Genomic DNA, 26,174 nt, shown 5'->3' on the forward strand with positions numbered 1-26,174 from the left:
AGCTGAGTGTTTTTCAAGGCTCAGGAAGCCCTTGCAGGTGTTTCGAGTTAAACGATTCAAGTGATTCGTTGAATACCCTACTAGTGTACTTATTCATGATATTCTAATATTTTGAGATAGGATATTTGAGTTTTCTTAAGCTGTATGCCATAATCAGCAATATTAAAATAATAAAAGGCTTGCAATATTTCAGTTGATTTGTAATGAATCCAGAATGTATGACATTTTTGTTTTTTTAATTGCATTACAGAAAATAAAGAATTTTATCACAATATTCTAATTTTCTGAGACAGTCCTGTAGTGTATTCTTTTGCATACCATAATGGTAGTACTGGTCTTGCGGAATGGCACCAGTCGAGAAATACATTGCCTGAGACATGGCTTGGGTGGCCATCATTCTGAGCAGCCTGTTAAGCAGTGAGTCCTGTGGATCCACAGCCTTGTCCAGAGAGTCAGCTAAAGCCTTATTGGACCTTCACAGAATAGGAGGGAAATATCAAAGAGCTACAATAAATAGCTCTGGACGTTGACGTCATGGAAATTTAAAATTTATGAATATTCTCATCATAACACCCACAACTGACACATGATAAGAAACACTATTGTATATGAGAAATTGTTTGACAAACCTGGTATTGATGGTGAAACCCTTGGACTTGGCACTTTCCACCAGTTGGCTGAAGAACTCCTGTCGTGGTGGCGGGTGATGGCGAAGTAGAGCCTGATGAGGAAAGACCTCCTGGATCATGCGCGCCACCCAGTGGTTGGCGTAGATCATGCACTCGGCTACTGTCTCATGGATCTCCAGGGGTTGGCGTGGGACCAGAGCTGTGATGTTTTTTTCATTGTCTAGCTGTGCGCGTACCTAGGACCAAAACATTGACATGAGAAAGTAATCAGACAAGGAAGTTCTCTATGTGCTTGTGGAGTGACTATTTATGTGTACTGCTTTCAAGTACCGTATTTGCCGGTGTATAAGTAGACTCGGTGTATAAGTCGACCCCCTAAAATTCGACGGAAATTTCCGATTTTATGATACATCCTTTGTATAAGTCGAGCTCAATTGTTGCATTATATTAAACTTCAAAATTCAATCTGAAATATGCGAAATTTATTGACGAAATGTGTTCACATTCGCGAGTTTGTAGCGAGCGATCTATACGCCATTTTAAATATTATTTACTTCATGACCCTGTGATATTACGCGCCGAGAGAGACTAACAACAATGAACACTCTTAGAAACTGGTTTATTTTTAGTTAAGAAACAACAAATTATAATTATAAAGTGATTGCCGGTACATAGAGTTCAAAATTTGTCTTCATCGTCGCTATTTCCGAAAAGCGTTTGGCGAATATTTTCTAAGTGCCAACGGCTCTTGCACCATAAAGAGTCCGCCTCGGCTGGTTCCCCATGTCGGCCAGAACAAGTGAAAATTCGGCCTCTTCCCCTGGAAGTCTGGCCAAGTTTGGCGAATATTTTCTAAGTGCCAACGACTCAACCGCCGTAAAGTGTCCGCCTCGGCTGGTTCCCCAGGTCGGCCACCACAAGTGAAAATTCGGCCTCTTCCCCTGGAAGTCTGGCCAAGTTTGGCAAATATTTTCAAAGTGCGAACGACTCAACCGCCGTAAAGTGTCCGCCTCGGCTGGTTCCCCGTGTCGGCCACCACAAGTGAAAATTCGGCCTCTTCCCCTGGAAGTCCGGCCAAGTTTGGCGAATATTTTCTAAGTGCCAACGACTCAACCGCCGTAAAGTGTCCGCCTCGGCTGGTTCCTACGGTCGGCCAGAACAAGTGAAAATTCGGCCTCTTCCCCTGGAAGTCCGGCCAAGTTTGGCGAATATTTTCTAAGTGCCAACGACTCAACCGCCGTAAAGTGTCCGCCTCGGCTGGTTCCTCCGGTCGGCCAGAACAAGTGAAAATTCGGCCTCTTCCCCTGGAAGTCTGGCCAAGTTTGGCGAATATTTTCTAAGTGCCAACGACATTCATTTAGACATGGCGATTGAATGTTTACGTACCGGTAGTTATTGTCGTTGCTTGACGCGCGATGACTCGCACATTCGCTCAATACCCAGTACTTCCCCCTAGCAGTCATCGTCGCTGCCTGGCTTTCGATGTCCGTTATTGAGGTGAGAATATTTGAAATTGTTGCTGAGGATGCGTGTTAATGCGACGAACGCTTTATAATGATTCAGTTTCTCGCTGTTTGATGAGCCTGACGGACGCACACCCACGCACAATGAGATGCATGAGAAACGGCCTTGGTTACCATCACATTTGAAGCGATGAATCGAAGTTAAATTTTATGACTCGGTGTATAAGTCGAGGTTGATTTTTTTTCGGTCGATTTTGGATCGAAAAAGGTCGACTAATACACCGGCAAATACGGTAAGTAGTAGTGAAAACTTTGCTCCTAAGTGCTTCACATTCAAAAATCATACCTCGACACCTTCCAGTTCCAACGCACCGCCTTGATCTCGCTGTGCCCGAAGATGTCGTGCGACATGGGTGAGCATCTCCAGAGCCTGCTTGAGCTGAGCTAATTTGGCGTCCTTCTCCGAGGAGATAAGTTGGGTCAGCTCTGGTACCTCGGCCTGTTCGCCATTGAGAAGGGCCTGCGCGAGCTCATAGTGGAGCTGGTAGGAAGAGCGGATGACGGTGCGACCGTACCACACTTTGTTGACGGCGAGGGTGTGCGCGTCCAGCTCCCACAGCACGCTCATTGCATACCTAGATTGTAAGATTGTAGAAGCATGTATTATCAAAGTCAAAGTCAAAGTCAGCTTTATTGTCAATTTCTCCACATGCCAAAGACACACAAAGAAACCGAAATTTCGTTCCCCCCTATCCCACGGTGACAAGACATGGCTCACAACAGACAAACAAGTAAACAAGTACAATAAAAGTGTGCTGAATAAATAATGAATAAATAACACAACAAATAAATAAATAAACAAGAGGAGCAAAAAAAAAAAAGGAGCAAGTGCGCGTACAGCAGACATTCCCGAAAATAGCGCAACAGTATTATATACATTATACTTCAAATTTGTGCAGTGAACTCTGGCTAAAATGCAAATTTTTAACTAATTGGTTTTGTTGGTGTTCAAAGTATTGAGGAAAGTCTGAATATGTAAGACTGTATCTCATCCACTCCCCCTCTCTCTGTCTCTTGAAATGTAATCTAACAACAAAAATGGAGCTTCACTGTAAATCAAGGTCAATTAAAAAAATCTTCACCAACCTGTCGACTCCTCCCAGCAGAGAGCAGAGATCTGCACTGAGAATTGCTGGTAACATGTCATACCTGCGGTCTGCAAGGTAGTAAGTTGTAGCCCTGAAACAAATATGAGGGATGTACATTTTGAGTTTTTATATATTTTTTTCTATATTGCCGTGGTCAGAGGCGGGTGGGGGTTTGTCATAGACTGCAGCTCAATAATAATAAATGTTATATTAGTTTTTCTTCTCGTGTACTATCGCCATCCTTCTGCTATCCACAGCCCACGGAGCAGCATTGCCATAATAGCGCTCTCTCGCAGATTGTAAGAAAACACAATGCGCAGGATTGCACCAGGCCCGTTAATTGCCACACATGGTGATTGAACACGACGCAACGACTGTTATAAACCCTGGCTTGCTGTGAGACCCGTGGCAAAACGGGACACAACTCAATAGAATCATGAGATGCCAGGCATAACGTGCTTCACTTCTCACCACAGAATGCCTTCCTCCGAGTTTTGATACCTCCTACGATGTGCTTTCAGGTTGTGATACATTCACCACGTTTCACTACAGCCAATTAGATTTCTCATTCCCATTGTGACTGCCATGGCAATTGTTTTGACAGTTTAACAATCTGTTAGGGTGCGAATCTCTAAGTGTCTGGCGATTTGATTCGATTCCGACTTTCAAGGTCACGATACGATTCAGAAACGATTTTTGATTCTGAAATTATTGTTGCATTTCAATGGTCTAAAATTTTTTTGTCAGAATTATGCCAGTGAAATGATGAAAATAAAATGCATGGAACAGACTTTTTATTTTTAAACAAGTCTTTCAGGTTCTGTAAATACAAATTGAGTAACAATCATAGCTGTGTGGAAGAATAAAGAACAAAGTGCATTCTGCTCATCCATCCATTTTTTATACCACGCTGGAGCCTATCCCAGCAGTCAAATAACCTTAATATCCTTAAATGCACAAAGTCAAACTTCACCTTCCAAAAGCAAGAAAGAACATCAGGCACTGCCTTAAGTAAAATAATCTTAACAATGTAAACTATTCAATAACAATTCAATACTGTGTCATTTTAAATACCATTGATATATTTTGAAGATTTCTGAACCATTAATGTAGCACCCAAATTATGGCTTTTAATGATGCTGGGGCGGGTTGAATGACGCGTTCCTTCTGTTTTGTGCTCGCGGACTGCATTCTGTCAGCGAGCAGGCTCCACGCTAGCGCCAGTAGCTCCGACTGCCTTGTCTATGGTGGGCGAGCGGGCAAGCTACAGTGGATGAGCGGGTGTGTATGCGGTAGTGAGCATAAATATAAGCATTTTAGAATCGATTTTATGGAATATAGAATCGATTCAGAATCGCCAGGACTAGAAATAGTCATTTTTTGTAGAATCGATTTTTTTGTCTGCTCCCCTACTGTCCGGGAATCCATGGCAAATTATGGCCTGTTTTGTTTGAAAAATGGTCTTACAACCGTATTATTTGGTCCACGGTAGCCTGAAATGAGGGTGCCATGTAGACCGGAAATATTGTTAGTTGTTGGTTAGCTTTAGTTAGGCCACTCAAGGAGATTGCTCTCCTTTTTTAGACTGATGCACCAGTAAATCAATAGGCACGGCACTCAGTGAAGTGAGGACTGTAATCAATCTTTGGATTAGCACCAAATTCATACAAACATTTCTTACAAACAATAATCAAGAAAAGAAAAAGGTCAAAGTAACATTATGATGAAAGCATATAGTATTTCCATGGATATACTAGTATAAGACTGTAATGAAGTATAACAACAAGTCCAGAGCTAAATGAGAATAGTGCACATAAGTAGTGCTCAGGCGTACATACATATGCAGTCAAAAAAGTGACACCTTTGCGGTTTGTCAAACTACTTCAAATTAAAATTTGTAATCTTATTCACATTTCAGTGCTTAAAGAGCAGCAATTTAAATGGAAAGGTACATACTACTATGTTTAGATTTACTCATTGCATTCTTTTTCGACTAGAGATGGGCACTTTACTAAATTTTGCTGATTTGTCATTCGTCCTTTGTCTGCAACGTGGGCACCCTTCCGTCATCGTCAGTCCGTCCCGCTGTCTTCATTATTTCAAAAGTGCTTCCACCATCGCTTCCCTCCATCTGTCAATCGTCACCCGGCCCGATCACCCCAAAAAAAATTCCCGACCCGGCAATTGTACCCATTTCTTGGGCTGTCTTAGAGCATAGCGCCAACCATCGTACTAAACGACATCAGAGAACATCAAGATTAATAGCCTCGTAGTGCTGCAAGTCATTCACACCAAAAGGGTGCCGGATTCACAAGCAGCTTTGTGCTTGTTGATGGTCCCGCAGCGAGCAGGACTTGGAGGATAACAAAAAGAAATATCAGTTGCGGTTGCTATGTCCTTTAAAGTTGCTTAGGAAACGAAGGTAGTAGTTTATTTCCCTCTGGTGCAGTGGTTCTTAACCTGGGTTCGATCGAGCCCGAGGGGTTCGGTGAGTCGGTCTCAGGGTTTCGGCAGAGCCTCCACTGCGGAGGTCTGAACACACCTGATTTATTGTGTAAATTCGTGATGATGCATATCTGAACTGGTCTTGCAAAGGCAACAGCAGAAATCACACTGATTTGCAGGTGTGTAATTTGTTGTGAGTTCATGCATTGTGTTGGTTTTGTTCTTTGAACAAGGTGATCATGCACGGCTCATTTTGTGCACCAGTAAAAAACATCTACGTCTTAAATTTGAAAAAAATAATTTCATTTTTCACTTAAAAGGACTTCGGTGAATGCGCATATGAAACTGGTGGGGTTCGGTAAATCCAACAAGGTTCAGAACCACTGCTCTGGTGGCTGGAGTGACACTCGCATAAACAAGGGAATCAAACTTGCGTGAGTAACGCCAGAGTTCATTTTGTGTCCCGGGTGAATGTAGCATAACAAACCCATGAGAGACAGGCTGGGCTTATTTTGTCAGTCATCAGTGAAATGGGCATCTGTCAGTGAGAGGTCTGTCGGCCCTTGACCTGGTTAAAGACGATTACACCCACTTCAGTCAGTTCTCAGTCCATCCTTTTTTAACTTTCTTGCCCCTAGGCCTTTGGCTGCAAAATGGGCGTCCGTCGGTGATGCATCGGGCCACCTCTGGCTGACACAAACATGAATTATTTGATTACTCTGTAGGAACAACTCAATCTCTTACCTTGCATGTGCCTCTAAGTCAGTTAGGGAGCCTTCAGCAACAAAGTGTGTAACATCAGCTATGTGGACACCGAGCTCCAGTAGCTTTCCTCCAGCAAGGCTGCGCACAGACAGCGTGTCATCGACATCCTCACAGCCCGCGGGGTCGATGCTAAACACCAGATGACTCTCTCTGAGGTCCCACCGTTCAGCCACCTGAGACGGATCCACCTTCCAGGGCTTCTCAGGAGAATTCACAGGCATTTCTCTTAGCTGGGGAGAAACAAACATTACATTGAAAAAAAAATCTAATAAAATAGAAATTAATTGTATTCTTCACCTCATAATTTGAACAAAATAATCTCTGACCTGTGCATCGGAAAAGGGAGGAACGTGGATGCAGTTTTCTATGAGGATGGTCTGTACTTCGGTCTCAAGCTCGCCAGCCCGACCCAGAACCCTCACACTATGTCCATTAGGATACAGTGATGTGCTTTCCCATGAGTCAATGCGTACCACCACTCTGTGGTCCTGGACAGAAGGGGACAGGAAGGTTATGTTTTGCTGATAAGCGCTTGAGGGTACAAAGTGACGACTGGAAGTTCATCTGCATGAATCTCTACTAGACTTAAGAACTAATTCTTTTTTGAATCACAGCAAGTTGTCCATTTCCTGAAGTGCCATCAAATTGCCACCATCATATTGGCAGCATGATGTTCTTTTTTCCCCATACTTAGCTATTTTTATGCCACAGGTAGGCACACCTTCCAAAACGTTTGTCAGAATGTTTTTTTCCAAATGTCATGGGGAGGATCTTGGCAAACGGGGAAGCTGTTCTTTTTTTTGTCAGCAGTGGTTTTTGCCTCGGAACTCTCCCATGGATGCCATTTTTGCCCGCTGTCTTTCTTAAGATTGTGTTGTGACCTTTAGTGATTCAATGAGACCAGCTGCGCTTTTGATGTCATTCTGGGTTATTTTGTAACCTCCTGGGTGAGTTGTCAATGCACACAAAGAGCAATTTTTGTTAGCTGACTACTCCCTGGAAAGTTTGTCACTGCTTTCTGTATTTGTGCTTTGACCGTGGCTTGCTAAACGCACCAAAAAAAAAGAGTGACCAGCAACACTGCTATCTTCTAAACTGTTCAGAGGTAAGGAAATCGGCAATCTGAAAAACACTGATCATCAACTGGCTGGTTAAATCCGGCCCATCTAACTGTTCAAGTCGGCCCGCGACTGGAGTTCAGAATTATGAGGATTAAAGAAAAGATATCTGTTTAAAGAAAAGCCTCACATATAAAGGCCTTCAGTTTTGTAATGAAATGGGAAAAATGTATACATCTTTATTTATATAGCGCTTACAACGGCTGCCAAACAAACATCAAACAACAATGTCATGCCAAAGTGTGATTTTTAACTTTTGAGGGTCTGACCCCCAAGGTTTGGTTAAACTCTGGCCCTCTGACAAATACAGTTGGTGACCCCCGTCATAAAATCTGGATTAATATTGCCCTCAGCATTTTGAGGTGGATCACAACCAGGGGTGTTGAAATAAATTATCTATCTATCTATCATGATAATTGTCCTTAATAAGCGCGACTACAATACTGATAAAAAATGGCCATAATTGCCGATCGATCGATCGACCTATCGATCAATCAATCTATCTATCTATCTATCTATCTATCTATCTATCTATCTATCTATCTATCTATCTATCTATCTATCTATCTATCTATCTATCTATCTATCTATCTACCGTAATTTCCGGACTATAAGTCGCGTTTTTTTTCATAGTTTGGGTGGGGGGGCGACTTATACTCAGGAGCGACTTATATATGTGTTTTTTTCACAAATTTTTACTTCATCATTAAGACATCACTTAAAAGTATAGTTGACCACTTCCCATGTTATTTTTAGTATAGTTGATCACTTAACATGCTTTTATATCTTTATCTTGAACATATTCAAAACATAAAAAATAGAGAAAACATCAAATAAAGCAATTAACACTTTAAAGCACCATATCCAAGTCCACTGTCTGTTTGCTCCTCTTATATTTATTATTATTATTTATTATTATTTGTTTATTTATCATTTATTCAACACTCTTATTTATTCATTGTTTATGCCTTCTTGGGTTTTTTTGTGTTGCTTGTATGGATATGTGTACTATCTCACCGAGGGATAGTGGGAACGTAATTTCAATCTCTTTGTGTGTCTTGGTATATGAAAAAAAAAAAATCGACAATAAAGCAGACTTTGTCTTTGATAAAACAACCAAATAAACAAAACAAAAAACTACATTTAAAAAAATATATATTTTCAGACGAAACTGGATGAGGGCGCTTTAAATTTCACCGTTGGCCGTGACTCATCAACTGGGTGGGCTTAAGAAAAATGGCACCAAAAAGAAAGTCATATTTTGCAAGTTACAAACTTCAAGTTGTAAAATATGCAGCTGAAAACAGTAATCGAGCAGCAGAAAGAAAGTTTGGAGAACCGTAATGTACCAATGGATTACTATTTCAAGTGACGTCAGTGGCACCGCGCGGCGCGACCCACGTAAGGACAACTCCGGCATCATTAGCGGTGATCATTTCTAAGTGACACGGAGGACAAAGAGTTTAAAGGAATTAAGGATTTGGAGTGACATAGAAGGTTTGAAAAACTATTATGGCTTTTACGCACGCCCGGTCCTACTCTACTGAGTCGGGGGCCGGCGCTCGGTCGAGTGGCTGTCCGCGAACGGTGCATGGGGCTCGGACATGACCATTACGCACGCCCGGTCCTCTGCCATGGAGCTATCGTCTCTGGAAGTCCACGCCGCCACACGCTTGGAAGTTTGTTTTGTGGAATAAAGAGCCGTTTACCAAACCTACGTCTATCCTTGTACTTTGTTAACGCTACAATATAGTTATATACTAGATCTGTGGAATAAAGACGAGGCTGACGTCAGGGCGCACGCGCGGCGATGTTGACAAAGGACGAGGAATTTGATCGATGGATTTAATGGATTTAAAGTGCACGGATGGTTTGATAATATTATTGCTTATATTATAGTTATTTAAAATATAGTTTATCTATCGTTATATGAGCCTGTGGAATATTGTGCAAGCGCCCTCAGCCACGCGCAGCCATTGTTGACAAAGAACGATTGATGGATTTAATGAATTGGGGTGACACCGATGGTTTTATAAACATGTTATTTATGTAATGGTTGTCCTAAATCACTCTATATGTTACGTCAGGCCCGTTCTCAGCTCCTCATTTGTGTTTGTCACGTTAGCATACCTATCGTTTAGCCTGTTGCTATCGTATCGAATGATCGATGGATTTAATGAATTGGAGTGACACCAATGGTTTTATAAACATGTTATTCATGTAATAGTTGTCCTTAATCACTCTATATGTTACATCAGGCCCGTTCTCAGCTCTTTGTTTGTGTTTGTCACGTTAGCATACCTATCGTTTAGCCTGTTGTTGCTATCGTTTAGCCTGTTGTTGCTCGTTCATGACTGTTTTTGGTGTGGGATTTTGTCGAATAAATTGCCCCCCAAAATGCGACTTATACTCCGGAGCGACTTATATATGTTTTTTTTCACTTTTGGGGCATTTTATGGGTGGTGCGACTTATACTCCGGAGCGACTTATAGTCCGGAAAATACGGTATCTATCCATCTATCTATCTATCTATCTATCTATCTATCTATCTATCTATCTATCCATCTATCCATCCATCCATCCATCCATCCATCCATCCATCCATCCATCCATCCATCCATCCATCCATCCATCCATCCATCCATCCATCCATCACAAAAAATAAGGATATCGGGAAAAGCAGCAATGTAAGGAATTGAATTAGCTGTTTAGGCTGAGTTTCTGACTACACCAGCATAAAAAATTTGAAGATTCACACCTCTCATCACAACTGACCTGTGTGTTACTGTCAGAAGTGAACTTTTGGAGGAATAAGCCATTTAATCGACAACAATAGCCGGAAGTTTTGCAAACACTATTAAAGGTTGCCTTTTGCTGCCTCTTCCGACAGCTATGTTTGAAGAATTGAATCAAACAAACAGATTTTGGGTTTTTAGTAACAAATCATTATTCTGGTATGTTCTGTTACTGTATAAAGTAAACCAGACCTGCAAGGCGTCAGCCTGTTGTGTGCTGATGCGGATCTTCGGGATGCGATGGTCCCAAGGCACAGTTAGGATGCGCTGAGAATTCCTGCTTTGGGACTGCGGGCTCTCCCTTGGAGGGAATGTTACAACATAGTCTCTCCAATTCCTCTGCAGGATCCCCACAACACTTCCTGCAAGTTTGATTATTCACACATCAGAATGAAAAGAGAAATAGAAGAAAAACTTGGTTGACTGTTTTCAAACTAAACAAAACGTGCAGTTTCAGATGAGAGGCCCTACCTGTAGGCATAGGTTTACTTTGGATGTCCTCTCCATTCTTCTCCTCCAATTGTCCTTCTGCCAGGGCACTAACCTTCCCTCTCCATTGGCTCTTTGGCAACAACTGCACCACAACCAAGTCGCCATGCACAGCCCTGTTACGATTCTTATTTCCATACACCAAAACCTCACTGCTGAGTTCTACAGCAGATGAAGGATGGGTGGGTCATAGGAGAGTAAATTACAAAGACAGTCAAGAAAATGTCTCACAAAAAAGAGAAAAAAAAATACAATGTTTCTCTATCTATCTTAGAATCAATCGTAAAACAAGGACAACTCTTTATTGCTGCAATACTGCACCTGTATTTTTATTGGTGAGACCTTCTGTTCTGACAGAAGCTTCTGTCTGTGCTCTGTGTTTGTTGACACTCAGAGTTCCCTGAAAACAATGAGGGGAATGTGTGATTGATGTTGATCTAAGAGAGATTTCTGTTAACAAAATGTCAAGTCAAGTCAAGTCAAGTTTATTTGTATAGCCCTAAATCACAAACAGTCTCAAAGGGCTTCACATAGCCAAAAATTGACAATTATTCTCAAAGCATCCCCTGATCTTAAGCTCCCAAAAGGGCAAGGAAAAATTCAAAACCCCTGCCAGGGGAAAATGAGAAACCTTGAGAAGGGACCACAGATGGAAGGATCCCCCTTTTAGGATCACCAGGTTGTAATGGGCAGAGAGAACAAAACAAACTCCGGCCGAATCGGCCACTACAAGTTAGTTAAAGGCCATCTCATAGAAATGTGTCTTTAGTCAAAGTCAAAGTCTCCTTTATTGTCAATTCCTCCGCATGTCAAGACACACAAAGAGATCGAAATTACGTTTCTCACTATCCCAGGGTGACAAAACAGAGTTCACAACGCACATACAAGTAAACAACACAGGAAAAATAAAACAAGAAGATGAACATATAAGAGTGATAGCACGCTAGCCGCTCCCGATGCACAGCAGAGTCCGGAAAGATGACAGTCAACCAGGCCACTGTGAACACGAGCACACAGCAGGCACGCACTGTCCGGTTCGTGGATCCTATCAGGCGAACGCAATCCATCTTGTCGTCCCGCGAACGAACGTACGCCAGGAGAATGGAAGGCACGGCTGGGCGAGCTGGGTTGGCCGCAAGCCTGGCCCGACGTCTTTGCGTTCGCCCCTCTTCCGCTGCCTCGCAGACCCGCTGCCGACGCATCCCAACAATGCTCCAGGACGGAGCAGTCCGAGCTCACGACGCAGTCCAACCGGGGGAGGAAGAGCAGGCCAGTCCGGCGTCGCTCCATGACGAAGCAGTCTGAGCGCCCTTAATCTCTCCGCACTAAAGTCCAGAACGCCATAAAACTCACTTCCGCCGATGTTGAGCAGAACATGCCCGCCGCACTAGTAGCACGACGTATCACACGAGACGAACACACACAAAAGTGCCGGACAAACACTCAGTAAACACTCACAAAACACCGAACGGGACAGAGAGTGGCCGCTGCGTGTGCACGCGCCGCCATCTTGAACCGTTAAACGTGTCTTAAATGTTTCTACTGAGGTAGTAGTTCTAATATCCACTGGTAGGGCATTCCAAAGCTCTGGAGCCCGAATAGAGAATGCTCTAGAACCTGCAGACATTTTCTTGGCCCTCTGTGTAACTAAAAGACTAGCGTTTTGCGAACGAAGGTTACGAGATGGAACATAAGGAACGACTAGATCGACGAGATATGAAGGTGCTAAGCCATGCAGTGATTTATAGGTTAGTAGAAGAACCTTGAAGTCACATCTTAAATGGACCGGGAGCCAATGTAAGTTGGCTAATATTGGGGTAATGTGATCAAATTTTCTTGACCGTGAGAGCAGCCTCGCAGCGGCATTTTGTACTAACTGTAGACTTTTGATACTGGACTTAGGAAGACCAGAGAATAATACATTAGAGTAGTCCAGGCGCGACGTGACGAACGCATGTATAATAGTTTCCGCATCCCGGTCGAGAGGATCGGACGAATCTTAGCAATATTACGAAGGTGAAAAAACGCAATCCTGGTTATATTCTTAATGTGTTTTTGAAAGGAGAGCGTTTGGTCAAATATTACCCCGAGATTAGTTACAGTATCACTCTGAGTGATAATACGGTTATCTATAGTTATAGTGGTTTCCTCAAATAAGTGTTGATAACGAGTAGGACCAATTATCAACATCTCAGTTTTATCTGGGTTAAGACGAAGGAAGTTGAGAGACATCCATTGCTTGATCTCCGCAAGGCACGCTTCGAGATTACAACAGTCCCGCGGATCTGTCATCGATAACGGCATATAGCAGCTTAGTGCTGACCCTGAGATACCAACACAACTTTTAAGACGCCCTAATAAAATATCGAAGTCTACAGTGTCAAAGGCAGCGCTAAGATCGAGTAGTAACAATACAGACGACGTATTTGAATCCATAGCTATGAGGAGATCATTAGTCACTTTAGCAAGTGCTGTCTCTGTGGAATGATTAGCTCTAAAACCAGACTGAAAAGAGTCATATCGATTATTAGCGACCATGTAATCAATAAGCTGCTGCGCTACTACTTTTTCAAGAAGTTTTGCTATGAATGGGAGGTTTGAAACTGGCCTATAATTACTGAGACAGTCCGGGTCAAGATTTGCTCACTTAAGTAGCGGTTTAATAATAGCGGTTTTAAAGGATTGATTATATTTAAGACGGCCAATCCAAAAATTGGAAATAATTCTTTAAGTAGTTTGGCTGGAAGTGGGTCGAGTAAACAAGTTGTTTGTTCAGCCGCACTAACCAATTTTGTAAGCATTTCAAGGGACACGCTTTTAAAATTTGAGAGGGTTATTGCATGGTCCCCAGCGCGAGTAACCGGCGGAGCGATTGGAATGATATTCTTGATCTTGTCCCTAATGGACTCAATCTTTTGAGCAAAACATTTCATAAACTCGTCAGCTGAGTGGAAGGAGCTATCGGGGGTCGGCTGGCGCAGAGTTAGCTTTGCCTCTGTATCAAATAGGTATTTAGGATTGTTTTTATTGAGATTAATGACTTGCGAAAAATAACGAGTTTTTGCTAAAATAAGCGCATCTTTATATTTCAGGAGGCTGTCCTTCCATGCCTGATGGAAAACCTCAAGTTTGGTTAAACGCCATCTGCGCTCATGCTTTCTACATAATTGTTTAAGCGTACGTGTTTCATCTGTGAACCACCAAGTCGATGGTTTTTAATAATGTCGCATTAAATTCATTTGTAAGATTATCAATAGAGCCGCTGTATGCGGGAAACATGGCGGTTGCCGGCGACAGTAACTCAGATAGCGCAGTTGCAGTCATGGAGTTAAAATTACGGCTGCTATAATTCTGACTGCTCTCTTGTCTTTGACAAGGAACTAAAATTTCAAATTTTATTAAGAAATGATCAGACAAAACATTAGTGTATGGCAGTACTGCTATATTTGAGGTTGCTAGTCCCCGGGATAATACCAGATCTAAGGTATTTCCATTCTTATGCGTTGCTGCCTGTACGGCTTGCGTAAAACCAAACGTATCGATTAAAGTCTGAAATGCCGAAGTCAGTGGTTCTGACGGTGAATTCATGTGGATGTTGAAATCACCCATGATAACTATATTATCTGCATTTGTCACTAGATCAGCCACAAATTCTGAAAATTCATCCAGGAAGCCAGAGTAAGCCCCGGGTGGACGGTAAATAACAGCAAGATAGAATGACGGTAAAGCAGTGGATCGCACAATGAGAACTTCAAATGTTTTAAATACGTGAATTGAGCGAGGCCTAAATCTAAGCTCAGAATTTGAGATGAGGGCGACACCCCCGCCCTTTTTTCGAGGGTGTATGGCTCGGATATGCAGAACCTGGATGGAGCTTGAAATAAAGGCACACCTAAATTTTGAAAAATGCACCAACACTCTTAATCTGTATTATAAATGGCCACAAGATTGTCAGACACAGGATATATTATCGAGATCGGGCTGTGACCGTGGCCAAGTAAATCATGAAATTTCAATCATTGGAGATTATACATCACTGTGTCAATGGAGTGAATATATTTACATTTTTGTGTTCAGTGCCACTGCCAAAATAAAAACAACCATTTTAAAAACAATCATATTCAAATTCCGGCAAATAGGGAGAAATAATGGGTAAGAACCATGGAGCCCTAAGTAGGACAACTTTGAGAACAGATTCATTCCTTCAAAACCATTTATAGGGCTTATAAGATCTATATATGCTCTATATAAGTCTTATATGGAGCATATATCAGTATACTCAACCCAATAAGATAAAAAAATATTTTGAAATATTACAATGTCTATTTTTAGATGACCTGTCTACGTTTAATGAGAACAAAACTTGTTATTCATCTCTTGTCTTGTTTATTGTGGAGGCACAAATCTCAGCCCGTTGAATCTTATCAAAATGTTCATGAGCTCAGTAACTCCCCTTCAACATAACACATAGGACAACGGTGGGGTGCAATTTTTCAACGCCCCAAGCTGATGACGTCAGACTCCACGGAGATAAGCTTGAAGGGGAAAACTTGTCATTTGGATTTAAAATATGCTGTCTCTTTTGGGACACCAAACTTGTACTTTTCACAGACCTTGTAAGTATAAAGTTGCTTAATCATTTTGAATTTAATTCTCAATATTACGGGGAGACAGTGCTTGAACCGAGCACTTGAGAAATTGCTCCTCCTTGTTCCAGCCACATGGGTGACAGCATTTCGGGAAAAACTGAGAGATATGTTGTATCAGCCAGCTAAGAGAATTACAATAATCCTTCTTAGAGCTCACAAAAAATGTTATTCGTGCATCAACTACCAGAGATATCATTTGTTTTGTTTTAAATTCCAACAAGTGAAGAGGCATTCTCCCTGACCCCTTGTAGAATAGGAAGATTAGATATTGGTCCATAATTGGCTGACAAATAGTCTGTCAATAAAGACACTAATCATGTTAATTACTGCAGTCATAAGTTTCTCCAAGGACACACTACTTGACTAAACTGACAGCAGGGGGTGATTCATTTTTGTCGCTTAACATTGAAATTTATGGTAATGTAAAATTGTCTTTCGTGAGCGCGGCACACGGATTGATAGCACTGTGATATTTTGTTGTCTTCGCTACTGTGCTGAAGATAAATTGATGGTTGTTTTATGGAAGTTGAGTAAATGAGTATTCTGTCTTTAAAGAGGGCCTTTCAGTAGGTTGTAAGACTGGCTGAGTAATTTTCAAACAAATAAGTAGAACGTTACTTCATTCCTAATTAATTATTTCTGACAAGAGTTTGGACATTGGGTAAATCAATAGCTGCTACAGGAAAGTTAGCTGTGGTGTCCACAACATCATTCTGTCTTTCATTCAATTTCTGAACTGCTTTTTCTCACGAGGGTTGCCTATTTCGGGCTGTTGGCGGAGTATACCCTGAACTGGTTGACAGACAATCGCAAGGCACAGAGACGAACAAAATTGAATGTGTTTCTAAAGCATCCATCAACTATCTGAGAAAACGTAACTGCAACCAAAAATGAAATAGTGCATTTACGACTACACTTTTTTTGTTTTTGTCTTACTAGACTTGATAACAATATTGACAATTCAAATTAAAAACTAAAGTGTAAAAAACAGGACGATAAAATAGAATAGTGAATTTGCATATGTAGACTGGATCTGTAGACTAATAATTGAATTTTTCAATGCTTTTATACAGATACCGTAATTTCCGGACTATAAGCCGTGACTTTTTTCCAAAATTTTGGACCCTGCGGCTTATAGTCAGGTGCGGATTATATAAGATTTTTTTCGTGATTTTTGTGATGACTTGATCACTTTTACTCTTAACACTATTATATACAGTAAAAGCTACAAAACAAACTGACAAATAACTCGTTTTCAAATCAGACGAGTAAAAACTGGTCAAATATTTTAAAAAAAGATATTAAAAGTGAAGACAATTTGCAATTCTAGTAATGACACACGAATTCGATGCACAATTTGTCTTCGCGGGCCACATAGAATGATGTGGCGGGCCGTATCTGGCCCCCGGGCCTTGAGTTTGACACCTGTGCTCCAAACCCTTTCTCTTACTCTGCCATATCACTCAGAGATTACACAAAGCAGTGGCGCTGTTTGGACCATCTGCATTGTATTAAAACCCAATCAATCAGCATTTAAATTCAATTCTTCTGACATTTTGCTCACCAAAAACAAGTTGTAATGAATGTGAACTTTTAATGCATTTTATTCAGAAGGTTACTTTGAACCTTAAACGGCGGCGCGGCGTACTTATGGATTTTTACGGCCTCTGGCCTCCAGGGGGCGCTCTAGCAGGAAGCAAGAGCGAGACAGGCGAATAAGAGATAATGCGCCGAAGAAGACGTGCTAGTTTGTGTTTACATTTCGCGCATCACGCGATCAAGACGGACATTACTGAAAGGAAGCCTTTATACACAAGCCGTCATCATGGGGGACAAAAGAAATGCATATGATGCCGCTTTTAAGACAAAGGCAGTCGATGTTGATGACATTATCTTGTGTCTACTCTGGAGCGTACTTATGGATTTTTACGGCCTCCGGTCTCCAGGGGGCGCTCTAGCAGGAAGCAAGAGCGAGACAGACGAAGAAGAGATAATGCGCCGAAGAAGACGTGATCGTCTCGCGCATCACGCACACAACCGCATTCACACAAAGACAGGAAGCTTTTATACACAAACCGTCATTATGGGGGATAAAAGAAATGCATATGATGCCGCTTTTAAGCTATACGTGTCGCTCGCTAGTTTAATGTAATTTAGAGCTTCGTGCATGAATAAGATTAGCCTCTTCACACTCGAAGAAATGCATAAAACCGACGACGAAAGAGAGAATGAGAAAGTGTGAGGTGAAGGATATCTAACGCTATTCCAATTGGACACCGTGTTGCTGCTGTGTTGCTGCTGTGTTACCGCCACGTCTCAGTGATTTTGCTGTGTTCCTTCCGTGTTGCTGCGGTAATACTGCCGCGTCACAGGCAGTGTTTGGAAAGAAATGTTAAGGTATGTTATTAAAGCTTTAAAAAAACTTTCTGTGTCCAGTCTTTCTTTGCTAATAACTCGCGTGCACACTTCCGCGTTGCTGCGGTACTACTGCTGCGTCACAGGCAATGTTTAGAAAGACATGTTCAAGTATGTTATTAAAACGTTAAAAAGGCTTTCTATGTACTGTCTTTCTTTGTAAAAAACTCAAGTGCACGTGCGACTTATAGTCCGGTGCGGCTTATATAAGAAAAAAAATGAAATATCCCTGAATTTTAGCTCGTGCGGCTTATAATCTGGTGCGGTTTATAGTCCGGCAATTATGGTAATTGGACCTTTAGAATGTCAATCCACCCATCAAGTGTGAAATTACACCATTAAATAATTATAGCTGGCTATAGCCAAAACCTTGTCTGTAAGCAAGCTAATCCTGTATTTTGTGATGTGATAATTGAAAGGATACCACCCTGCTTTCTCTGCCCATTACTTGGCAGCTGCCTGAAGACTCCAGATGTCCCTTGACAACAGGGAAGCGCTCTCACATCAAAGCCAAAATATAAAACAAATTCATTGTGAGCAAACCATTAGCTAACAGCAGCTAGGCTGGGAAGAGATTAAATGTTGTAAATTTTTAATGTGGGTGTGGAGGGATTGATTTTTGATGATTTGGCTGCTGCATGTGCCAAATGAACACATCTAAACACTCCTTTATTGACCAGTGTAATTTGTGTAAAGCATAATTTAAGGGTGTATTCAGACCGGAAAAGTTCTTTAGTCTGCTTGTTTGGTCCGGATCAAAAGCGAATTTAATTTTTTTCATTTGGTGCGGTTCCTATTCAGACTGTACATTTTGCAAGCGAAGTATATTTTGTAAACACACCCACGCTGGTGACGATCTGTGCTCCCATTGGACAGCAATGATAAGGGTGGTACACAGAGCAAAGAGCCGGAAATGGAGGAAAACATGGGAGTCCGACGCGCTGCATTCCTGCTCTGCATATTTGTGCTGTTGGTTCGGATCTACGCTGTTTGTATTCACACCTGAAGCGAACTGCACCAGAGTTCGTTTGGAAGCGAACCGAGACCACTTGAAAAAGTGGATCTTGGTCTGTTTCTTGAATCCGCACCAGGATTCGTTTGCGTGTATTCACACCTGCACAAAAGGTCCGGACCAGCCTTCCAATCAAACCCTGGTCCGTTTAAAGCTGACCAAACAGTCAAGTCTGAATACACTTAAAGAGGTCTGAGTTCGGTTCTTTTAAAAGGGTCCAGGTGTGAAAACACCCTAAGTTTCACTGATGAGGTGCTACCTCCCAGAATGAAAATACAAATTTGGCTTTTACTTCATCTTCTTTCTAGAATTGATTATAATGCTATCGATTACTCCATTGACTACTCGGGTAACCTAACAGTCCCCTGTTGGAACCAAGGGCCATGACTGCGACGTAGACGACTACTCAACTAGAATGTGGACTGTAAATGTCTGTGTCACTAGCATACAATGAAGACCATAAATGCCTCAGGGAAAAAAATATGTTTCAAGCATCCTTTGAAGGTCGACTTTTTGTCCTCAGCCCTAAACCCCTTTCTCGATCCCTGGGCACCAGGGAAACATTAACAACTACAACAACTATTCTACGTGACAATTTTTTTTTTCTGCTAACCTTATACTGCTCTTTGGATGATTTGGTTTAAAAAAAAAAAAAAAAAGGTTAAACTAGAGAAATTATGGTATGTCAAGATCAGAAATCAGAACGTTTGCGAGGATTCCTTTACTTGAAATCAATTTGATTCAATTAATTGCATTGATAGTGGCATTGGTGTTCCATTTCTATGAGTATATAATTGAAACAAATCAAATATGAAGATGCCAAAAAGCTTTAAAAAAAAAAAAAAAAAAAGACACTGCAGTTACCCAATTGCATCTCATTTATGTTCTGGACCAAACAAAGAGAAATAAATTAGTTTGGCACAATAATCTCAAGAGAAGATATGCCTTTAAAAACTCTTCTCCACCCATTTATAAGCCATAAAATATCATATACCGTATTTTTCGGACTAAAAGTCGCTCCGGATTATACATCGCATTAGCCATAAAATCCACAATAAAGTGAAAAAAAACATATATAAATCGCTCCGGAGTATAAATCGCATTTTGGGGGAAATTTATTCGACAAAATCCAACACCAAGAACAGACATGAACGAGCAACAACAGGCTAAACGATACGGTATGCTAACGTGACATAAACACAAACGAAGAGCTGAGAACGGGCCTGACGTAACATTGACAGTTATCCAAATAACTATAACATAAATAACACCTTTATCAAACCATCTGTGTCACTTCAAATCATTAAATCCATCGATCGTCCTTTATGACAACAATGCCGGCCGGGTGCGCGCCACTGACGGCGGTTGCACTTCAAAATATTCCACAGGCCCATATAATTATGAACAACAATTTTATCAAACAATCTCTGTCACTCCAAGTCATTAAATCCTGTGACCGAATCCTTTGTCCTTTATGTAAAACACTGCCGCGTATGCGCCGCAGTTCAGTAATCCCTTGCTACATCGCGGTTCATTTATCGCGTTTTCACTACATCGCGGATTTTTGAATTTTGAAAATTTGTGAAAAAATTCACACATAAATCGCTCCTGAGTATAAGTTGCCCCCCCACCCGAACTATGGAAAAATCCGCGACTTATGGTCCGAAAAATACGGTAGTAAATTAAAATGTTTTTTCATTAAAAAAAAAAAAAAAAAGCATCATCAAACTCCTGATACTTTAAGACGCACCAGGTAGGATCAAACACAAACAGAGAGGTTATACCTGAATATAGCGCCCAGACTTGATGCCAGCCTCCAGGACTTCAGCTGGTAGGTGGTCAGTAAACTCTTTTTCTGTGCACTCACTCTCCTTCTCTTGTAGAGCCTGGCGAATGGACCTGTACAATTCATGAGCTGTCCGCAGCTCTAACCAGAAGTTTTGTAAATATTCCTACAAAATAATGACAAAAATTGAAGAGGTCTGTTAGAGCAATACATTGATGCAAACGATGATAGTGTCTTTATAATGTTAATAAATTCAGTGGAACAGACTATAATTTTCTTTCATTGTAGTGTCTACATTCATAGTTTAAACTTTAAATATACCACAATGACCCCCCCTTAAACATTAATAATACTGTATGGCAAACCTACCTTGGAACATTATGCATAAAAACGGCTTGCATAGAATATCACTTAAAAAATGCACTAAACTGTGCATGTACATGCAAATACGGCGAATACCCTCATAACTTTCGCTAACAATACATGTTAAGATACTCCTTGACACACAAAGCTTGTCCCGCAGCCAAGGTGCATCACTTCAAGATACTTCCTCAACACCAATGTGGTCTACATTTTTATTAGACAAGGTTTTGGCATCACCTTATGGAATTTCAGGGTGTTTCAAAGAGCACGGAAAAGGCAAATAGGTGAGGTTTTCTACAAATAGTGGGTGGAAAAAGAATAGGTACATTTGCAAAAAGTTAGCAAATCATAAATGAAGAGGATTTCAGTCAAAGAAAATGTGTGTTTTGCAAAATACTGTATACAACATGAAACGTGGCAAACGCATTTTATTTATGTTGGCAATTTGCTTGGCTTATTGAAAGATGCAGTGGAAGAATTCCAATGACTCAGCATCAGCTATTGTCAATTGTCATCTACATAAAGGTTGCAATGTGATACTCAAAGGCTTCTGTGCATACTGTACACCGTACATGAGCTAGTCTACCTGTTAAAGTTAAAGCATGTCTACCATTCTCTGGGTGGTTGAATGTAGATTAGTTGTAGTTTATACTACCATATCAGAGTCCACAATCATTAGAAGGCAATGAAGGTATTGAACATAATATTAATGTCAGTATATGACACCCGTGATGTGCTTGGCCTGGTTGTGTTCAGTCCTGTACCTGTACAGAGAGGACATACACTCCAGACTGAAGGTTGCTGTATTGATTAATTATGTCCTGGTTCTCTGTGATCATCACAACAGCCATCATACCAGCTAGGTGGTTATAATACCAAACTGCTGCAGAGTACACACACCTGCATACACAAACAAACATGACGTAAAGAATGCTATAAATGTTCTATTTTTTCAAAATTATATGGGACTCGACAAAAAATTGCACACGTCGCTATTCTGCGCATTTCTCAATTTAGATCAGCACAAACCGCTAGCGTACTGGCTCTGACTTGAACAAAAAGGTCAAGTGTTTCATTAGACGCTCACCTGGTCTGCCACTGTTCTTGACTCTCCCCATTCTCCCGCTGACAGAAAGAAAACTCTTGAAATTCATTTGCAAACAGAACACAGTCATGCCGGGGGTCTTTCAGCAGGTTTCGCAGGCGGTTATATTGTCTGCTTAACGACATATCACAATGGAAATATGTCACACAGAAGCAACAATGGCTCAAGAATATTTTGTTTTTGAAAGCAACATTGTGGAAATATAAACTATGGTAATCTTTATCCGTCAAAATGTTTTCACTTGAGAAAAAAAAGTAGTATGGCTCATGTGATGGCAGAAGAATCTAAATAACTGATAACTAACAAAGGTTGGTGAGTGTGCTATTGCTCAATTGATGTTTAGTTGTTTTTTTAACACAAAATGATACCAAGTAAACAACAATAATTGGTTAATACACAGTAATAAGGAAAAATGTTTTATAATATACTTTAAAGAAAAATTACATTACATCTGATTATTTGATCAAACGATGATAGAATAGTACATTCTAAAACTATTTGATAGTTACAGCCCTTGGTGATAGCAATGTGCTCATTTGACTTCCATTGCCTTTGAGTAAAAATAACTAACCCCCCCTCCCTAGTTGAACCTCTGTTGTGTCACCAGTGAGTACATGAACTGTGTACTTTCCATCATCACTGCGTGAATGAGGTAACAAATTGTAAAATAAAATTAGACTGAGCGCTCAAAAGATGCAGCTCATTCACTACTTCGGGAAATATCTTCAGCCATCCTGAAAGTCGTGGAAGTGCCGCCATATGTAATTATGTCAGCTACCATTTACCATTTGTGTTTCTAATCATATGGAGTGATATGCAAGTGCTTCAGCGATGTTCTAGTTGATGAGTTGTTATAGAGTTGGATGTAAACTAACGGTGGCCACTGATACATTGCTCTCTTTCATGACTGATGATGATCAATGTATGCGACAAATGCTTTTTCCTCAAGATCATGCAATTATGGTAACCTGTCAAAAAGTATACCACTAATGTCATGGACTGTGCAATTTGGCATAAATCTATTTAAATTGCATTTCTTATGAAACATTTATTGTATTCGGCTAACAGACGAAACCGCTTCAGTAAAACTAAACTCACACATGTTGTGTTTTAATAGAGCCTTTGTTCAAAGGACTACACACTGTAATTTCGGACCTGTTATGACATCAGCATTAACTCACGCAGCTATGTCCAGCTAACACTGTCACAAGTAAAACTTCACCATATTAATGATGCAACATTTTAGAACAGCCCAGTAAGCAGAAACGTTCAACAAATTGCAATGAAACCAGTCATTTGGGACTCCTTACTTATTCATCAAGCTTGTCAACAGCAATCCTGGATGTTTGTGTCGGAGAGATGCATATCATGTCACTGGCTCATTCTCATTTAGCTTAATCAGCAGAGCTCAGATTTAATGAGGCTGACCGCTGTCAACTCTTGGACAAGGGCTGTGTATTGGCCCTATTGTACCGAACGTTTAAAAATACTAGATATTTGACCAAAGAGTAATTATTACAAATCTTCCCACAAAATGTTTCTTTCAACTAATCACTATTGCACCATCTTTTTCTCACATGATAATACATTTCCACTTTTCTCCTTGTGATCGAAACTGCTTGATCAAATTCAGAAAAACGGACAAGTGGTATAGAAAATGGATGGATGGATGATGTAAAATAGTTTCTATTCTATTCTGTATTTAGGTAACTGGGGGAGATGGCATCTAAAGTTAAAGTTAAAGTCCCAATGATTGTCACACACACAACTGGGTGCGGTGAAATTTGTCTCTGCATTTAACCCATCCCCGAAGGGAGCAGTGGGCAGCAGCGGTGCCGCGCCCGGGAATCATTTGGTGATCTAACCCCCCAATTCCAACCCTTAATGCTGAGTGCCAAGCAGGGAGGCAATGGGTCCCATTTTTATAGTCTTTGGTATGACCCGGCCAGGGTTTGAACCCACAACCTTCCAATCTCAGGGCGGACACTCTACTACTAGGCCACTGAGCTGTAGTTCTAATGGGGCAACTGGGCTTCAAAAATGATTCAACTTGAATAAAATAAAAGGACCACATTTGGTTGTCATGACAAACAAGTATTTACTACTAGGAGGAAAAAAAGAGCAAAGCAAAGACAACAATTGTATGTGGTGGGTTCTAAAAAAAGGTAGGCTACTTTATGCATTTCACCACTGCACACTTGTTATTACAGTTTGTAAAAAAACAAGCTGACATTGAATAGCTTTTGTGTAACCTCAGTGAAATCAAAACACTTGAGCTCTTTACAAACTATAAACAAAGGATGCACAATACTGAAAAAAACATGATTATTGTATAGCTATATAGGCATTACTGCAATATTTAGCACATATCTAAAAAGACATTTTTTATGTTATGAACTCATCACATCTCGTTCATGTGCCAAAATAAGCAATCTTTAAGTATTCTTAGCTAATTGATTGTAATTACCCTTGATAATGTTCAACTATGGATTGGTAATGTACATTTAGGTTTGCGTCTTACTGGTAAAATTCTGATACAAACATACAATTCCACAAAAAACGTATTGCATGTCTTTGCGATATGCATATTGGAGCGGGCAGTATCACAATATCAATATATAGTGTGTGTTACTATAAATACTATGAACAAAACAAAAGTTTACTGACCTGCGTCCTTTGCAGTGATGGACAGCTTGGCAGGCTGTCTGAGTGAGGATGATGCCCTGCAGCTCTCTAAATTCCAAGATCTCCTGGTAGTCCAACACCACGCCAACATCAGGCACGACATAGTGGGTCAAATCTCCAGGCAACACCTTACCATCTGACAAAGGTGAAGGGGAGTCAGAAGGGTAGGATTTTTGTTCCCTTTCTCAGCCACTTTATTATTTAGTATTATATTATAATAAATTCTTTAAATTATTGTCTCTGTGCAGTACTACAGCCATGTCCTGACGGAATTACGTATTTATTTACATTCTTTACGTGTTTCCTCAATACTAAAACATTACATCCAATATAAGAGCTATATGAAAAAGGATGCCCATAGAAACTTAATCATGTTTGTAAATGCAAGTATTATCATTGTATTCGTAGCTATTGCATGCATTTATTGTGGTTGTTTGCAATAACTGGACTGCAGAACGGTGTTTTGAATGCCGCTCCAACTTGTCTGTCTGGCTAACCCTTAGCATCGCATTGAATTCAGTTGTGATATACCAGTAGGCTGCCAGATAATACCTTGCACACCTATCCTGTGGAGCTAGAATATTAGTTTCTGTTTCGTTGTCCTACGTGCCTTTAATAAAAGCCCGTTGAATGTTAGATCAAGTTTACCGTTGTCACAGCTGGCAAGACAGAGAGAGCTGTAGCATGGAACTTGCTCCCTCAAGTAATGTTCGCGAACAACACGAACCTTTCTACCCCGACTACTCTTCAAATGGAGAGTTTTTTCAGTTTTAATCATTTTGTGAGGACAACATGGAGCCATATATGTACGTACACCTGGTTTTATCCGATAACTATTTTACAGAAACGCGAGAAATCAATTGGAAACATATTAGCTCAATTTTAAGGAAGCGCAAAGCAAGGCACATCAAATGACGCCACGACGCGACGTCAAAACGTATAGCTGCTTTCAAGTACTATTGGAAATTACGGAATTAATTTTCTTTGCATTAGGAAACTAATTCATTGGTAGGACAACAAATGCACGTTAAATGACAACAATAAAACAGCTTTCACTAGAGGTATATATTATATCGTATATATATATATATATATATATATATATATAAATATTTCTCAAAATGAAGAAAACATAATAAAGTCATGTAATTTTTGCTGGAAAGTTTTATTTTATTTGCAAATTGCAAGTGTAATTGTTATTTTTTTGTTAAAATGCAATTTAAACTTTCTGGAAATTTTCATTTCATTTTCAAATTGTATGTGTAATTGTTATTTTTTTGTTAAATTGTAATTTAAACTTTTTGTAT

At 40.5% G+C, this 26,174-nt stretch overlaps 1 protein-coding gene across 3 annotated transcripts in view; it reads right to left on the minus strand.

Moving 5' to 3' along the window:
* dis3l (DIS3 like exosome 3'-5' exoribonuclease) overlaps positions 1–25,806 on the minus strand; it is a 29,981-nt gene extending 4,175 nt beyond the window's left edge. Inside the window, exons 1-15 of one of the 3 annotated variants that reach the window (XM_088370652.1) lie at positions 25,516–25,806; positions 24,850–25,003; positions 22,165–22,296; positions 21,842–21,977; positions 20,713–20,880; positions 11,174–11,252; positions 10,835–11,014; positions 10,556–10,725; positions 6,777–6,938; positions 6,613–6,680; positions 6,430–6,528; positions 3,239–3,331; positions 2,439–2,727; positions 630–865; positions 319–473 (exon numbers count right to left, since the gene is read on the minus strand). In XM_088370652.1, the coding sequence (XP_088226778.1) occupies positions 319–473; positions 630–865; positions 2,439–2,727; positions 3,239–3,331; positions 6,430–6,528; positions 6,613–6,680; positions 6,777–6,938; positions 10,556–10,725; positions 10,835–11,014; positions 11,174–11,252; positions 20,713–20,880; positions 21,842–21,977; positions 22,165–22,296; positions 24,850–25,003; positions 25,516–25,669 (2,275 nt within the window). In that variant the 5' untranslated portion in view covers positions 25,670–25,806. Of the gene's footprint in view, positions 1–318; positions 474–629; positions 866–2,438; positions 2,728–3,238; positions 3,332–6,429; positions 6,681–6,776; positions 6,939–10,555; positions 10,726–10,834; positions 11,015–11,173; positions 11,253–20,712; positions 20,881–21,841; positions 21,978–22,164; positions 22,297–24,849; positions 25,004–25,515 lie in introns of all 3 variants that reach the window. The other 2 variants (XM_088370650.1, XM_088370649.1) reach the window with 2 other exon arrangements.
* Positions 25,807–26,174: the final 368 nt, after the last annotated feature.

The sequence above is a fragment of the Syngnathus floridae genome, chromosome 3 (genome assembly GCF_059516105.1).
Source record: "Syngnathus floridae isolate MCC-2025c chromosome 3, RoL_Sflo_1.0, whole genome shotgun sequence".
In the NCBI taxonomy this organism is placed as follows: domain Eukaryota; kingdom Metazoa; phylum Chordata; class Actinopteri; order Syngnathiformes; family Syngnathidae; genus Syngnathus; species Syngnathus floridae.